At 39.5% G+C, this 18,897-nt stretch overlaps 1 protein-coding gene across 7 annotated transcripts in view; it reads right to left on the bottom strand.

Annotated features, from left to right (window-relative positions):
• LOC121904923 (vacuolar protein sorting-associated protein 13B-like) overlaps positions 1–18,897 on the bottom strand; it is a 342,443-nt gene that overhangs the window by 207,262 nt on the left and 116,284 nt on the right. Inside the window, exon 20 of one of the 7 annotated variants that reach the window (XM_042422734.1) lies at positions 7,132–7,601. The exons of the other annotated variants lie outside the window; for them this stretch is intronic. Coding sequence (XP_042278668.1) covers positions 7,441–7,601 — 161 coding nt within the window. The 3' untranslated portion in view covers positions 7,132–7,440. Of the gene's footprint in view, positions 1–7,131; positions 7,602–18,897 lie in introns of those variants that run through there. 7 annotated transcript variants of the gene reach the window in all.

The following is an 18,897-nucleotide window of genomic DNA, read 5'->3' as shown; positions in this document are numbered from 1 at the left end:
CCAAAACCCTGACTTTTGCATAAAAACTTTAAGTTACGAATTCCATAAGTCTAGATAACGAGAGGGATGATAGCTCTCCAAGGACATGCAGTTATCTGTGTGTGTGTGTGTGTGTGTGTGTGTGTGTGTGTGTGTGTGTGTAGGAGGGGGCATGGCGGGGTGGGGGTGGGGGGGGGTTGTGAAACTTCAGAAGAAGAGCTCCTTTGCATCTTTGGCCTTTTATTAGTCACTGTTGAATGAAGCCATGGTTTGAACACTCCTCACTGACAGCAGAGTAAAGGCTGAGTGTGTGTCTTGTTTTTGGAGGATGTCCCTCCTGTCTGCACACACACTGATGATAAGTGGGAAGTGTTTACACCCATCAGAGCTGTATTTAATACAGTCAGACATCACACATACAGACAGACATGTACTTGTGCACACACAAAAGCTTGGGCCACCTGCAACACAGGACGTCCAAACTACTATCAGCTGCCATACATTTACAAACCGTGGCACAATAACAGTGATGAGTCAGCTACTCTAAACACACTTGAAATGCTCCCCAGACTGGCTTATTGCAGACCAACAGGACAGATAGGGAGGAGAGGGAGATGTGGGGATGATAGGGACAAAGAACACGTGGGAGGGGAAGGGACAAGAAAAGGAAATGATGGGAGGACAGAGGTCAGTTAAGAGAAAGGAGAGAGGGAGGGCAAGCAGGAGAAATATATGGGGAATGGGAGGAAGAGCAGAAGAGAAGGAGGGAGGAAGGACAAGTCTTTGAAGGTAGAAAAGCAGCAGCAGCTGCTGCCAAAAAGGCTGCACTTATCCTTCAACCTCTAATCTAAGAGTTATCATCAGGACACAGTCTACATCTAGTGGGACAAACCCCCCTCTTGGTTCAATTACCCCTCTCTCAAATCAAATTCCTAAAAAACAACCTAATTGGGTTTGAAAGCACACATACTCTCATGATACTGTTCATATGAAGACGAGCACACATTATACTGATACACACAATACACATGTACAGCTGTCAGGCAGAATGAAGAGCAGGATAACACTGGACTTGTTCTGTAGACTGTTGTTCATCTCATAACACCGCTGCACCGTTCCATATACATGTAATGCATAGACGGTGAGAGCCGCAAAGGCCAGCTCGCTGACAATCCATCTCCTTTCCTTTCAGTCGTCTGCCGACTGATGTAAAAAGGGGAGATGACATATTTGGCCATGGAAATGGGACAAATCCCGAGGTGATCCAAAAAAGACCAAAGCGACTGTCTCCGTGGAAATCTTAAATTTGATTAAAATGTTTTCTGTCTAGACTCATGAAATTCACAAAGGAACATACGTTTTTTCCCCCACGTTGAGAATTAGTGGCCCACGCCATTTTTAGGAATATAATGGAGGAGTAAGAGACATGTTGGAGGAAAACTGTTGTGACCTAGAGTATCGCTTACCAAGATTCTGATACTGCCAACAACAGCTACAGCTAGAAATATCCATGTCTGAACCACAGTTGGTCAATAAGACATATAGTAACATTACATAAACCTCCAAGCAGCGGAATAATGTAAACCAAGACCCTATTTGTTAAAATCACACCACAAATTTACTCTTCAGACCATAACCTGCCAAGATAATAGCTTGTGATATCAGAAACCATGTTATTGCACAAGCCTCCTGACTCATAATTATCACTAACAACTTCATATGGCAGGCCCCGTTCCACACATCAATTATATGCTCATTTTCAGATATGCGTGAGAGCCTGATAAGCAAATAAAAACGTTCCCCTCAACTTGAGCCGCCCATGTAACCAAGGCCTACATTTATCACGGTGTCATGGCTGTGGATTGTATTCACATAGCAACTTTCAGCAGACGCGGCGACTTATTAACCCTTGTTTATACAAGCTGACTAGGTGCACATTTGTTGTTTTTTTAAGCAATTGTCGATGGCAGTAGTATCAGGGGTAGGAGGGCTGATGTGTGCCCAGTTTACATTTCAAGTTCAAGGGAAGGCAGTGCGTCCAAGAGACTGAGGTGATCTAAGATGGGTATTCTACTATTATTAGAAGCCTTATGAACACGTTGGCTAAACTTTTAATTATGAGCCAGAGGTTGGTGGAAGCTAATCTCTAGTGGCTATTAGTGTCGGGAACTAGTCCTTTCATCTGCAGGGCTTGTATATGCTGTGAGGGGAGGAGAGTGGTGCTAGAACTGCCTGTGTTTACTGCCTGTTTATCTAAGTGGGCATGTGGGGGGCTGGAGGGCCACGGCAGGTCAAACCACACACAGCGAGAGGAGTCCAGGACCCCCGGAGGACCACTCAAAGTGATGAGATTTTACAACTACTGCTTGGTCTATGACTACTGCTGCTGATGCACACATATACACGCTTGTAGAAACAGACTGACACACCCCTCCACAACCCCCCCTACTCAGAGTCATGAGAGTTTATTACTACTGTGTTGAGAGTAAGTGCCCCTGGGCAGGAAGAGGAGTTGAACGTTTCTGTGGACCTTAAGGCCCCCAAGGCAAAGACAGGGAACCACAGCTTTAACAAGGCCAAGTATGTATACACTAGATTGTTATTTTAAATCTGCTGTACAACTACACTAATATAATTTCAAGCTAATTACAACACTATAGGCCTTCTCACTTTATAGTATCATTTCATAGACAAAATCCGAAAAAAATCTTAACATTGAGTCTGCTTAGGAAAAGGTGAAAGCACTTAAAACAGATGCTTGTATTAAGGCAACACTTATCAGAAGCATCAACCTGCAAGTGAATTCAATGCTGTTGTGCCTATGCTGCCCAGGAAGCAAAGAGAATTTTCCCTCATACCATCATACCACCAGGGTGATCTTGATCTTTAGTACCAGTGCCTGCACAGAGGACTGCTTTGTGCCTACTGAGAGAGAGAGAGTAGGGGATACTGAGAAAGCCACTAGCAACCAGCAAATCAAAGGCAAGCAGTCTGGTTTGTTTTCTCACAGTACAGGGCCTGAGTGAAAAAAACGGCTAAATAAAATAAACCTTTAATTTGACTGAAATTGGAGGCAACAAGCGCTGCTGTAAGAAAAGGCTGTGAAGTGTGATTTCTTGCGGTTTGGGTTAATCCTGACTGAGGAGCCCTTGAGTTGAAATGTCAGCAATATGAGACTAAAACAAAAATAATTACTCCCAGGGTTAATGAACACAACTGCCTGAGGCATGGGGAACTAGAGAGGAGAGAGAGAGAGAGAGAGAGAGAGAGAGAGAGAGAGAGAGAGAGAGAAGGTAAAAAAAGACAGAAAGAGAATGGGAGTGATCTAAAGAACAAGCTGAAGGGGCTATTTGCCCTCATTTTTCAAACAGAAAGGGTCAAAATCATAGACCCGTATTTGTCTTCATCCAAGCAGCTAAACCACTAAGTCCCATCGCTAGAATAATAAATTGTAAGTGAGCAGGCTGGCATTCTGATACAGGGCCATCCATCTGGGCCGTTGCTATGCTCCGGGTACCATTTCCCCTCAAGGATAATGGCTTGTATGGCTAAAGGATAAAACATGAAGTACGGCAACACCATACCTCCCTTTTAACTATTGCCATGCTCTACAAGTTTATACCATCTCTCTTCAACCAGCTTTCATCTTTGCTGTTATGTCTACACACACCATCTCAGCTGTGCAGGGAGTTGCCCATTACAATAACACTGGTCACTGGTGCTATGAGGCACCTGCATCTTACACTACTGCACTAATGTGTGTGTGTCAGTGTGCATTCACTCTGGGTAGGTGTGTGTCTAAAAGAAAATGGCTGTATATAAGATATGAATGTATATATGTCTGTACATATGTACAGGATGTAACCTAAATTAAATCAAAACACTGTAAAAAAAAAAAATGTCTGTGAAATTAACAGTGAAATGCTGTAAAATCATGACAAGTGTAAAAAAACAAAACAATGAAGCAATAATATTTTGTAAAATACTGAACCAAACACAACTGTTAATTTTGAAGTAAGAATATGTTAAAAATCATATTTCTTTGTAGAATTTACAGATTACTGTAGTTTAAGTAAAAATAACACAAAAAGCAATACAACACAGTTAAAATTACAACATGATTGTGATTAAATGTTTTTTTGTCAGGTAGATTTATTTTATACAGAAAGAAACCGTATTACATTTTACAAATTCATGTAAGAGATAAGATAAGAATACGTACAAATACAGTAGAACTATGTTAATATGAAGGGTTTAAATAAAAACAGGTGATGTGTCTGTTTAGAATTGAGTGGGCCTATATTTAATAATGTAACAGTAGGCTAGTAGTAAAATTACAATAGTAGTAGGTCACTGTAAAAAGAAAATTGCATTATATGTGAACTATTTTTACAGCCTCCCTGATAAAAGAACTCATGAGTAAGTGTAGCTAACAGCCGAGGGATTTTAAAATTTTACATTGAAATGTTCCTTAAAACCTGCACTTTCCTATTCATGTTCACAGTATAAAATAAAATGTGCTTGGTATACTGTAGCTTAGTGCAGGTGAACATGGAGTATATTGTTAATATTGTGGACAGATGAACGACAGATTTGTCCATAAATATTAGGACATTGACAAAAAAGTTATTTTGCCTGCTGTCACAACACACAGGAATTGAAAGAAAAATCATTATTATTTTCTAATGTGTAGATTTTCAAGTTTAAATTTTAATTTGAAGGTATTTACACATAAGGTGACTGGTGATGGAATTGGAAAAATTTTAACTTTGTCTTCCAAATGGATAATTAACTGTTCATCTGTTCTTTATCTGCTCTTTATTTTTATTTTTATATCTAAAGCTCATTTCTATTGGGTTCACAATGTGCCTGCACCCTCTGTTACTGCTAGAGCCATTGTTACAGATTTTAAATGAGCCATTTCATGGTGTGAGCGCCAATTTCACACAGTGAAAGAACTTATATCCCACTTAAAAGAGCATATAGTGGACAGGTGACCTGTGGCATGTCCAGTAACTAGTTGTAAAAATATGTTCACTGTGAAATCATCATTTACTGCTCATATGTCCAGGAAACATAGAGCATGTTCGCTGGATAGCAGAAGACATGTACAGGGAAACTATTTCATAGTCCTCTGCTGTCACTGCATGTGAAGATGCTTCCCAGAGCATCAAATGATGCAACAACAAATGAAAGCATTGAATTGCTACAGAATTTCAATGAGACCTTTCTTAGAAATGTGTGTTTATTCTACCTAAAATTGCAGGGGCAGTTCCTTCTTCCAGCTTCAACAATATAGACGATTGTCAAAGAGATGCAACATGTGCATGAGTTGGGAGAGGATTACACTTGAAGTAAACTATGTTCACTTATGAGATGACATGTCTAACATGTTGCTATTGCTAAAATCTGTTCAAAAAATGTTCAAATACATAGAGCCTAAAAAAGTAATGTTAGGAAATGATGAAAATATGACACAAAGGTTTGCTTACTACATACCTGTGATACAAACAATAAATAGCTTATTAGAATCAAAACTACAGAAGAAGTCAGTGTCACATCAGTCATGTGAAACAGACTCAGATGATTTTGGTGACATTAGTGATGGACAAAACTTTAATGAAGTTAATTCTGTATCAGGATGATTTTGAAATTGTCAATCCCCTCTGTTCTGCTAAGAAAAAACACAAAGTTGCTGCAGTCTATTTTTCTGTGGCAAATGTACCTGCTCATGTGCGGTCCAATACTGATCACATGTCCCTTGTCTTATTCTGTGGAGAGAGTGACCTAAAACAATTTGGAAGTGTTAAGGCTTTCTCAGAGATGTTAGTGGATTTAAAAGATTCGGAGGAAAATGGAATAACTATAGGTTGTGAAACAGTCAAAGGGGCTCTGTATTGTATTGCTGGTGATACTTTGGGTTCACATGGCATTGGTGGCTTTACTGAAAACTTTAGTGGTTCTCAGTACTTTTGCAGGTACAGTGAGTTTCAGAATGATGATGCAAATGTATGTGGTCCACTGCGCACCCCTGAAAGTTTTAAAAAGATTATGCTGATTATGCTGATTGAAAGATTATGCTGTTGGTGATCTACAAGCTTAAGACAGTCAAGACATCAAAGGCATAAAGGTTTTCAATGCCATGACATCTATTCATGTTTGCCAGCCTGCTTGTTGACATATCTGAGGGTGTCTTATCCTATGATATTGCACTGTACATGAAGTATTTCATTGAGAAAAAAAAATTATAATGGCCTCGGTCCAAGGGGATCACCCAGTTGGTGTGCCAAAATGATTGAGACTGATATGCTGCCAATCAGTGTGGTAGAGGGCAAGAGATTGAAAGAGCTAGTTCAGTACCTCAAGCGTAAATACATAATGCCATCGAGAGCTACTGCGACTAAACGTATTGAGAAACACTTTGAGGAGAAGAAGGATGAACTAAAAGTCAAGCTAACCAGGGCAGACAAGCTAGCTCTGACCACCAACTGTTGGACAGCTCTCAAAAGCTACATAATGAAAGCTACATCACAACCTTTCATAAAAATTTACTGGTTAGTTGCCGGTTAATGGGTGTCAGTCTATTGAAAGCAAATTTAACCGAAACTGACACCCCTAGTTGCTGTCTGTATTAATTGGTGACAAAGTGAAAAATCCAGAGGATGATGTGTGGCAGTTAACTCTCTAGTTTGAAGATACTGTTAATATGATTTGTGTGCAAAAGATTTCACAGTCCACTAAAACCAAAACACCATTTCTTGCAGCACTATCCAGCACAAATTTTGAAAATTGGCCCCTTGATCAGATTATGGATGATATGTTTTGAAAGTAAACATAGTTACTTCAAGAGATGTGCCGGGCATTTGAAAAACTGAAAACATCTGCCAAACTTTATCCAAAAGACATCAGATGTTTCAGGCATATCTTTCAGCTGGGCCAGGATGAAGTCAGCTACTGCAAGTCAAAGACAGTTTTACCCCAACCTTTACAGTGACACAATCAAACATGCAATGAGGAGTTTGGCTTTTCAGAAAACAATACTAGTGTTTCCACAGACATGCAGTGTAAAGGTACATCATATAAAAGGGCATTTCCTTGTGTCAAAAAGAGTCCATGAGTCCATGGAGTTTGGAGAAGTTCTCATTATTTTAATTCAAAATGATGCAGCTGTGTATTTTGTGATGGATATACATAAAGCTGACTATCATTCTGATTAACATCTGTACTCAGTGACAAAACAGAGTACAAGAATGCAATGTCTTAACATTAATGACTTGGTAGATTTTTATCCATTACTATCATATATTGTTAACAGGCACCAAGTCATTCCGCTGAAACACAGACGTTGGGGTGAACTTCTGTTCACCCTAAATGTCTTCCAAGAGCTGCCAAAGTCCTGATAGAGACTGGGTGGATACCTTCATGATACTGTGTGATAAGTTCCCAGAGGAACTGATGCAGTCATTGGAGAGAGGAAAACAACCAAGTCCACGAATGAGAAGGGAGATGGTCCGGATTGTGGGGTCCAGATTGTGGTTTGTGAGATGATGCGAAAAGTTCTTGCATAAGTAAAAGGAACTTTACTGAAGTTGCCAAAAAGATGGTGGAATTATCCAAAATCTCTGCAAGACATAATAGAAGGAGAGGTGATTGGGCCAGGGTATCACTCTCTAGTCAAGTAATTGCAAAATAGGATAGAGAATGTGAAGTGATCAACGACCCCAAAAATAAGAAAACTAAAGCATCACACTGATGAGTCTAACACAGACGAAGTCTGTCCAGAACGGAGAGCAGCAATCCAGGACACTAATGGGTGCATTAACTGGAATTTAAAACTCTTGTCCCTTGGAGAGACCCCAGAGAGCCAGCAGGAGAAGAAAGAAAAAAAAGTGAAGATGACGTTTCAGCAAATTGATGCAAATCCAGAGGAGGTCAAACTTCTGATGAAGTTGACTTTTTACACACAGTGTTAAAAGCCAACCAGAGGAAAAATATAAAATAACTCCTGGAATAGTGGCTGTTTTGGTTCTACGAACTTGGCATGGCAGTCCACTTGAAGGAACTCCCCGATTTTGGGCTTAAAGAAACTTTCACACAGAATGTGGATCTGAAGGGGAAACAGCTCCTGAACTAAATGAATACTGTTTTTGTGAACAAGAACAAAAAGTTCTACAGGCTGTAACAAAGTTTAAAGTGATGAGGGGAGAGCTGAGTGGTTGCTCTGAAGATGTCAGATGTGAGATGGTGCTGCTTCTGCTGTCCTTCTTTGATGAGAAGGAAGACGTGATGTTCTGTTATGTGGAGGACATATGCCTGGCAGGGGAAGTACAGATGGACCAAGTTTACTTGACTCCCACCATTGTTATGTTGTAAGTTTTTTTTGTAACATTTTTTTTTCTTTCTTGGTCTTTCTTTCATTCTCCCTTTTGTATTTCTCTATTCTTTCTTCCTTTTCTTTCTCTCTTTTCTGTCTATTTGGACACAAATTCATGCTGCACAATGTTTTGTGTTGCTGTAAACTCTGAAGGTTAGTCGAAGTGGCTGTAAAAGGCCTTACATTTCTCTCTCCTAAACCTGCACCTACACTGATCTCTGTATTGATGATAAGCAACTTAACTGACCTAGAAAATTTAAAAACATATATGCTCAAATTGTTTTGTGAAATGTTTCAGGAACACAAGTCTTGTTTTAATTTTTTTTTAATTATTTCTTTTGTTGCTGTTGTTTTTTTTTCTTTTAAGGACGATCCTTAAATTCTTCAAAATGGTTCATGTTAAGTGTGGATAATGACAACATCCCCTCCTTCATTTGCACCGCCCTGTGCATGATGTTTGGGAGCTATCATTGCTCCGACATCCATTACCCATCAGAGCTGGTGTCAACCCTGGAATTTCTGCAGAGGTATGTCTTTTTGGATTGGCTTTATTCAACATTTTCACTTTATTGAACCGAAACAAATTTAAAGTAGCTGCTGCAGTGACTTGGGGGTTTGGGAACTTGTCACTTTATGCTTTTACTATTATAAGTGGCTTTAAAATAATACTTTGAATAAAAGGATGATTCATGTGAAGTTTTTTGTTGTTAATGAAGCTATTTTAATATTAATACAGTTGTCTGTTTTGCTTCTAATTCCATCAACCCAGACAGGGGCACTAAAGCGGAGAAGACAATCCCACCTTCATGTGAACTGTAGAATCCTTACCTTGATTAAGGAACTTTTGGATTATGAGTGACGTGATTTCTGAATATGGACTAAACTCAGTAAGATTCATGGAAAGTGTTGATGTGCTCCACTCAGTTTGAAGGTTTGTTTCAGCTCATTATCTACTCAGTTCTTCAAACTTAAGAAGTAAAGTAGAAAGTAGTATTAAAAACAAGAATCAAGTAAAAGTTTCAGATGAATTTGTTAGAGTTTGTTACTGAGTTTTATTGCTCTTGTAGTTCCTCACTTGCATGCCTGTACATCAATTTGAAGAGCTTGTTTGAAGATATTGATATATATATATATGTTCTGTTTATTCTAATAAGGAAATGCAGTAATCCTTAAGGTTATAATCTTGAAGATTTTCATTTAAATAAATGTCTGTTAAGACACTATCTATCGCTGTATGAGGTAACACAATGGTGATTGAGCCTGTTGCCCGCTGATGAGAGCTCTTGCATTTGCATTATTATAATCATTATGAACCAGGTGTCTGTGGCGACTTTCCCGCCATGCCTTCAAATCAGCGGCGCAGCTGGTGATGCGTTTCCCATCACCCAGTGGTTGATCCGTCAGAGAAGGTAGGCAGACCTAACGCAACAGACTTGCTCTTCAATTCACTTGTGCTAGCGTAACACAGCGACTAGGGGTGGAGCTGTAGCGAGGTTACATCGCTGTCTCCGTCCCTCTCCTCTGCTCCACTCTGTCTATCTCTGTGTCATAAATAGCTGCAGGTCTGCGTCTGTGGCCAATGACACCACAAAATTTTTATTTATTTTCTTTAATGATAAGTAATAATGAGTAAGCCTTTTTCTTACAAAATTTGTGTTTTATTGTGAATTGTTTTTGCTTTTTCTGTTGTAAGTACTTTATTCACTACATATGTTAATTTAACCTTGTGAGTAAATGTTTGGTAAAAAAAAGAAATCACTCACTATGTGTCAGTATAACGGCAAGGTCAGATAGTTGTCATTTGTCCTGGTTGCCAAACAAGGTGAGTCTTGTGTAATATGTGCATGTCCAGCTCAGACTTCAAGGGGGGAAGGGACAGAGAGAGAGAAGGAATGAAACAAAATCACAATAGAGTCGGCATGCTGCAGAGTAACAAGAAAGTTTTGTTGATGATGGACCATGGATGATAACCCTCATCCCCAAAGTATTTTAGCTTAGTTTCTGCCTGGTATATTTTAGCCTAAAGTAACTGATAGCAACCCTGAGCAGTGAGCCATCAGTGGCAACACTAGAGGATACTAGAAATACCACAGTAGACAAGTCAAACCTGTCTGGGTTCAAGTAAAGCCTGGTCCTCACTCAGAATATAGTGCAACCTGTTAGTTGGTATAGCTATAAGGCTTAATATTAATTAAATCCTGTTTATGTTCAATAAAAACAAATTTCTCCAGTACTACCTGTGTCATGACAATAGGCAGAATCAGTATCTGTGAGAACGTAATCACAGGACTTCCCTCAGTACATTTCAATGCAATATAGTGTCCATATGTACAGTATATATATAAATAATCAAAAAGTACTCCATCGCACACCAGGACACTGGGATAGACACTATTTATTGAAGAATTACATTAAAAAACAAAAGGGGCGAACTACGTGTTTCGCACGTTGCTTTATCAGATTCGCTCTGATGATGAATGATGAAGCAACGTGCAAAACATGTAGTTTGCTCCTTTTGTTTTTTAATGTAATTCCTCAATAAGTAGTGTCTATCCCAGTAACCTGGTGTGCGATGGAATACCTTTTTGACTTTCTGTAATTTGCCCTGCATCAGCTGGCACCAAGGAGAGAGGCATATACATATATATATGCACTGTAGTCTTATGATATCTTAGCACTGCATGCCCAATAAATCCATTTTGTACCCTTTTTGTAAACCAGTTTGTATATCCATCGTGTATGTGTGTGCACCTCACTTCATCTTACCCTCAGTGCTCTTAAAGCTGGCTGCCCGGTGCACAGCTGCTAGAGGGGATGCGTCCAGGCAGAGAGCCCCAGAGAAACAACAACAGCTCACATCAAAGGAGTTCCAGTGGTGGAACATGATTATCAACTTTTATCCTATGAGTGTACGAGTCCTCCCTTTGCCTAAGCATCACTCACTAGCATGGGGAGGGAAGGGAGAGGAGAGGATGATTTGCTAAACACAAGCTGACCACAGACTGATCCCTTACTCATCTCTTCCTTTTGTTTTTCTTTCTTCTTTTGACCATCTCTTTTTATCTGTTCAACTTTGGTCTATTTCCTTAAAGCCACATACTGTAAATGCTCAGGCAAGTCAGTACATATTAAGACACAGTCAGATTGAGTCAAGTCCATTCCATTTAATCATTTCACTCTATCCATCCAGGTCCTCCAAGTTACATTCCAATTTCTCATCGCGAGTCCAGCTTAAGAACCATTACTCACACAGTCCCCTGTAGGTTCTATACCTCCAGCAACCGCTGAATAGATGTCAAATAGTGTATTCCACTAGTGTATTCCCCGTGACCCTAACTACCACTAACATACCTCCAGCAACTGTAACTCCAGTTATATTCAGCGGTGAGCCAATTCTTTTTCTGTCACATTCCATTGTGGATATTTCAATTTGGAATCAGACTCTCTTTTTTGATGCATTGTTTCTTCAGAAAGCATTCAAATTTTCCAAATTAAAAGTACAGTATAATGTTACAATAGACAATCTATGCAACCCTGTTCCGCATTCATTGGCAACTTAACTATCCAAGCCTCTTCGGAAGGCAGGGGAAATCATGATCTGAGTGTTAAGATTTTCTTACTTTCACTGTAAGTCATCGGGCTAATATGATCTTGGTGGTGATACACTTTGGGGAATCCAGGCCTTGGGCTGGGTGCAGCCAGTCATCTCTTTCAGCTCCAGAGGAGCTGAGTAATAAAGACCAGACAACAGGCTCAAATGAACTGATCTCTCATTCCAAGCCCATGGGATGGTCAACATGGGTCCGCTGTGCATTACCTAACTTTAAAGGATTGTGTTCAGCTCATGTTTTGGTTGCTGTGAGGTCAGGACCCTGAAACAATTTTGGATCAGACAGGAGATAGTGTTGCAAAATAGTGAGCTATGCTGCAGCAAAGCATCCAAGACATGGACCTGACCCGTATGATGTCACGTACCTGGCTTAGTCTTCATGACAAGAACAATGAGGAACTCACATTGAGACACACACACACAGTCTAAAATCATAATTTTTGCATGCATTAGTAAATACATAACACTTGTTTGCACACAGTGTTGTGCAATGTGCAATGTGCATCCATACCTAAGGGCACACAATCAAAAATTATGATGATAATAATAATAATTATCATCATCATCATCATCATCATCATTATTATTATTATTATTATTATTATTATAAGAATAATATAAGAATTTTATTTGTAAAGCACTTTTCAAAACAAGTTACAAAGTGCTTCACAGAGCAATGATCAACACATATTACATAGCGCACCCAATTTCTCATTTAATATAGTACATTTAATGTTCCACACCACCCCAGATGTCAGAAAGTCCTGTTTCTGAGTGAGTCTAGATTATATCTCAGATGTGCTTCAACCTAACAAAACAATTTTACCAGTAGTCATATTAAATGGCACATCATTTTACTGCTGCTGTTAACGACCAGACAGAAACACAATTGACAGACACAGTTACCAAATCTACTTCAGACACTTAATCATACACACACAATACAAAAACAATACTTTCAAATACACATTACATTACACACAGCCACAAACTTACACACACACACACACACACACACACCAAATTGTAGTGGAATAAAAATGTGCAGTCAATGCTGGGGATAATGGGCCTGACGTCAGGCGGACCTATAAACCCAGCTCAGGTGTGGGTTTATTTTTCTTGGACCTATCAGACAAGTCATGAAATAAGAATCTCACTGACAGACTCACAGCTAAACAATAAATCCCTACTCACACTTTCAAAAATGTTAAGTAGAATTGCTGTTCAAATAAACCCTGGCACCTCCTCAGGCACGCAGGCTATCGTGCCATCTGACACATCTCCCAGTTCCACTACTTGCACTGGTGTAACACCCACCGCTACATCCATACAGTGTATGTCAGGGCCATTGTATGGTTGGTCTTGCCCCTCTGCAGCAGTGCAGGACTGCTGCTGGGGCAGAGAACATCTGGACAGGGCACAAGAGTTGCTCATTCATTGTGAATTAAAAAAAAGCTACTCTAAGACACATTTAAATGTTTTACTCACTCGCTGTTGAGTCATAACCAGTGGATATTATAAGGGTAGGAGTTTGCATTACAGAACTGATTACTTTATGTGCCTTTGGGTAAAATGAGCTAAACATTTTCAAAAATGTTTCATTACAGTATAATACAGCTGCATACACCCATTTATAATGCAAAGGTTGGCTCTGAAATGCCCTTGGGTGGACAAATACTGTATGTGTAAGTTCCACATAGGTCAACAGATTAAAATTGAAGGGCAAAAGATTGTGTTTAGTTTTGTCATACACTGAGAACATGACATTTAAAACATGTATAATACTCGTATTATGGAAACAAATTAATGTTATCAGTATAGCTTTCAAAGGAGAGTTTTAATGCCTCTTTGTGATGCTTCAGCTGCTTTTCTACCTTAACCAACATTAAATTCTGGGTAGAAATATGAATCTTTTTAAAAAATAATTTTTGTCATGAAGATCGACATGATAAATTTACTCATTTAAACATCAGGTTCTCATATCTGCTTTAACCTTAAAAGGCCCATAACTGTAACATCTTTATCAGTACACTGGTACTTCATGGATTTAACACAAACTGACAAGTTCAGCCACTTCCCCAGGCTACTGTTAACTTCTGGCCTTTTCACATTTAGGATTCAATGATACTGAAACTGTCCTCTGGCCCTGACCTCTCACTGCACCCTTTCAGCTTTCCTGTCATCCCAACCCACCATAAAGTTAAGGGAGTGTGGACATATTCTGTGAAACTGCTGGCTCACCCCACTGTGACCTGCCTCAAATGCTTTACTACATCTGATTACATCTCTTTCTGTTAACCACGAAGACACTCCAAAGAAAGGTTACCTCCTTGGAGCCCATGATACCTCAGAAAAATCTGCCGTGTTTGGGGTACATCCTACATAATACACTATGTATTGTAATGGACCATAGTGGTAAAAGGGGAGATGAGCAACAAAGCAATGCTCTCATGTTGTGACTCTCATCTATGGTTTCAAGCCATAGGTCCAAGCAGTCTAAACATGATTCCTGCACAGTGTTGTGGTCTCACTCTTTATGACACAGTAAAGGGTCCAACAATTTGGGAGGACCTTCACATCAAGTTACAGCTCCTTTGTGTTGAGAGGTGCCAGATGAGAGTGTTTGGGCACCAACAAGACAGTCTCAGGAGATGCTGGTGGAATGACATCTCTCACCCGTCCTGGAGTGTTTAGGAGGAAGCCATTAAGAAAAAGGATGTGTGGGCTTCTTGCCCTGTTGACAACATGACCCAGACTTGGATAAGAGGCAAGACAATATAAAAGTGGAACTGATTATCTATGACAATATTAAATGTTTTGTGTATTTTTAAAGTATATACTGCTGTTGGTTTAAATCAAAACAACTTGAGAGTATTACATGATGTAAAGCTCGATACTAACATCATATTTCTAAGGGTGCAAATGACAAATTGAGGAGGAAGAATCACAGAATTTACCTGACATTAGAAAACATCATTATTTAAATGAGGCGTAGACTGAGAAAACAGTCTGGAATTCACAAAGTTCAGCATAAGTACCACACTTCCATGTCATGTCTGGTTCAGAGTTTATAAAATATTACAGTAATTTCAAGATGCTCACTTTGAACTGTGTACTGTGATCTCAGGTTGTGATAACTTCATAGTGTAATATTTATGTTTTTTGTAAACAAAATAATTCTGCAGACACACTATCATCAAAATCAGCCAAGGATCAACACAAGGCCACATCTGATGAGGAAACTCTATAAAATATCACGAATGTGGCAATAGTGACAAAATTTATTGGAAGATGAAAAATTATTTTAATCTTTAATCTCATAGAGGAATATCAATTTAATTAAATAAAGTTACATAAAAATGAGCCATTGTTCACAAGGAACTAATTTATAGAGCAAAAGCCACAGTTCAAAATACACCGCCTCATCTTAATCAGTCTAATATGTAAGAGACGTACTGGAGGAGACAGATCTGAATCAGAGTTCATAAAGTTACACCTGAACTCAGAGGAGACTGTTGACAACACCCGAAAGCCTCACCCATCATCTGACAGAATTTCTTCTTCTCCCCTTCATATTTCTCTTTAATTACTTATGCACCATTAGATTACATGAAATTTCTACAATAAAGCATTGAGCAGTGCTAAATGCTAGCTAAATGTTGGCAGCTATGTAAGGCACTCTATGTTCTAGTCAAAGCAGCTATTATGCACTTTGTAGAATACAATAGGCAGTTAGAGAGTGGTGAGGCATGGAAGGAAATCCACCAGGATATATCATAATAACATATAAAAATAATACATAAATCAAAACAAAGATCACAAGGTCATTCAGTACACTACTTATTGTAGTGTACTGAATGACAGTAGCAAAATCATGCAAAGGGAGTCACAAACAGCTGACCAGTGAAGGAGTATGTAGATGCAGTATAGCCATTTACTCTTATGAGACTGGCTCTGTTACCATCAGCTCCCTTCACCCTCCAGCAGCCTTATAAAACTATGCATGACCGTAAACAAATAAAATGACAAACACTGTCAATATCACTACAGAGTTTTACTTATTTCTCTCTATATATCAGCAAGTCTTTATCTCTCTCTCCATCATTCTCTCTTTCTTTCCAGCATGTCAGAAACACAGACACATCTGTGCCCCCCTCACCACCACCAGAGCGGAGGTTTATTTGAATAGAAAATTACCCTCCTCGTGTTTAACATATCTCCGATATTGTCATCACCAAATATTTATTTGGAGAGGAGAGGACCTCTGAATGGCCACATTCCTTCTGCTTTGCAGCATTTACACAACATTTTGCACGAGCACACATACACACAAACACATGCGCACAGCCGAGGCTAGATGTGTTTATGAGAGTATTTCACACAACCATCTTGAATATTTATATGCGCCTGTGTGTACTCGCCTGGGCGAAAGTCAGTTCCATTTGGAAAGTAACTGGGTATGATCATGGCTATTTCTAAGAAAAATAAATAAATAATAAAATAAAAACAACACTAGACTTCTGGCCCTCTCCCTTCCTGTTGTGTATACTACTGTTGAACTCCCTTCAGATTATTACATTGTGCATTACATTATTACATTTCCTCAAAAGGAAAACACTAATCTAAAAGTTTCATATGACAAAGTGCCAGTGAGAAATAAAGCATGTTTAACATATGGAAGAGAATGATCACACACTTATTAACAATTCAATTCTTTTCATTCACACTAATATTGATTTGGTCCACTTGCCTACTATGTATGTATGTACTATGTCCTCATCATCAAGACATGATTTTGTTTTGTAAATCACATCATTTACAGAGATAATAATCAAGGCTGTGTCCATGGCCGGGTCACAACAATGTTCTGATAAATGTTGTTGAACTAAGACCTAGGAATCATGTATTAATAAGCTGCTTTAAAATTACACCCTCAAATCCATGTTTAATGACTTATTTTAAAGTGAGTCTGCAGCAAACTCCTGAACTCCTGACTACCTTTGCAAGGTCATACAGACCTGTGTGTGTCATCCAAACCTGGTCCACTTAAAATAAGTGTTAAATAAAACACCAGAGATTACTTGCTTTGCTCTGTTTCTTTATACTGCACAATGAATCCCAGGATAATTTACTTGATATAGTTGTCGTGCCCAGGGGGGTGGTCCTCCATCAAGCAGACAGTGGTGGTGGTGGTGGTGGGGGGCACCACATTATGAACAGCACACCACAAGGGGGCAGTGATGTAACTCTAACAAAGGTCAGAGAGGCTTCCTCATAAAGAACTAACAGAGAGAGAAGGGAAAAGGGAATATGGGGGTGGGGGTTGAAGGAGGAGGGAGTATAGGTGGAGGAGAGATAGAGAGAAAAAAAGATAAGGCAGGAGCAAAGTCAGAGTGTCAAAGAATGAGAGAATGGGGTGGGGGGGGGGGGGGGGGGGGGGGGGAATTGGGGGTTAAGAAAAATAAAAAGGAAAGTAGAAAGAAGGATGTCTGAAAAGAATTTAGGACAGTTGAGGCATATATACAACTGCAGAGAGCAGGAAATAACACGAAAGATTAAGGCCACCGAGTGTCAAACAAAACCAGACTGCTTAAATAAGAGAAGTCCATTTAAAGACCACCCAACTTATTCTCACCTGTAAGCTAAAAAGTTAATGGTTGATTGAAATAGTAAACAGAATCATCATTTCCAAAAAACCTAACAAATAACAACACTCTGACCTTTATACTCTTCAAATACTGACCAGCATTCTAGCGAACCAGACCAAACAATCAAATCTTCATTTAGATAGTGTACTAAAAATATTAAAGCCTGTCTGCCAGCGCTGTCCTTTGAATGGTGGTGCATAGAAACACAGATGTATACACACACACAAACACACACACACAAACACAAACAAGAACTATTGGCCTCCCAAGGAGCTGTCCCAGTAAAACCACAGGTCCCAGAGGGAGGCGCCCTGGTGTCTCTGCAGTGACCCGTTCCTTAAACAGGCCTGGATGTTTTACTGCTACAGCGAGCTGCTGGGTCCTGCATACACTGCAGAGGAAGATGTCTGTACTATTGCTCTCTGTACCACAAGTTTGTATGACCACACGGACAGTCAATGACCATTGTAGTTGTCATTGGTGACAACCACAATGGTCACGTCTGTGGGCTATCACACACAGTGGGCCTCATGCAAGAGCATTTTCATATTCTTCTCCTGAATTTCTTACTGTTTCCTGCAAGTCTAAATCACTTGTTTTAGCCTGATCGATGCCAACTATTCATGAGGAGACACATTTGTGACATTTCATTATTAGCATCATCGATCCTTAAACAGCCATATCAGTCTACCTGTTACAGTCTGTTTCATTCACAAGTATCTCACGCTGTGGAGCTTCAGGCTGGAAATTTGCAGACAAAAACAAATTCAGCTCTGTCAGTTGCGATATTAGAAGACCTGAAGCAGATAGAAAAGATTAATAGTACTGCGTCATCAGAGCAGTGCTGTACTATGATAGAAATAAGGAGGGAATATACAGTTTGACAGGAAATTAGATACTGAAAAAAAGTCTAAAGGAAAGCAGTCAAGGACTAATGGGAGAGGAATAGAGGTGTGACTCACTGAGAAATTAGAGGAGGGAATGTTGTAACCTACAGTAGGTGATGTTACGCTGTCAGGTGTGACGGAGGATGATACTGGACAATGACCTGCGGAAAGACCCTGAGGCAGCTGTCGGAAAGAGAGAATTTTCCTAACTGAAATGTGTAAGCTGCTGTGCTGAAATATGTCGATATGGCTACCTGGCTACTACATAAAAGGCAAATAAATAACAGTACTGAAACAGAATATTTCTAGGAGACACTAATGGAAAAATTGTTAATGGGAAACTTAAAATCCCATTTCACAACAAAGCTATCCCTGTTACACTCTGTTTACTGTCTGTAT

This window comes from Thunnus maccoyii, chromosome 10 (genome assembly GCF_910596095.1).
Source record: "Thunnus maccoyii chromosome 10, fThuMac1.1, whole genome shotgun sequence".
Classification (NCBI taxonomy): domain Eukaryota; kingdom Metazoa; phylum Chordata; class Actinopteri; order Scombriformes; family Scombridae; genus Thunnus; species Thunnus maccoyii.
The sequence above is the reverse complement of the archived record's forward strand: the minus strand, read 5'-3'. Positions and strand labels throughout refer to the sequence as shown.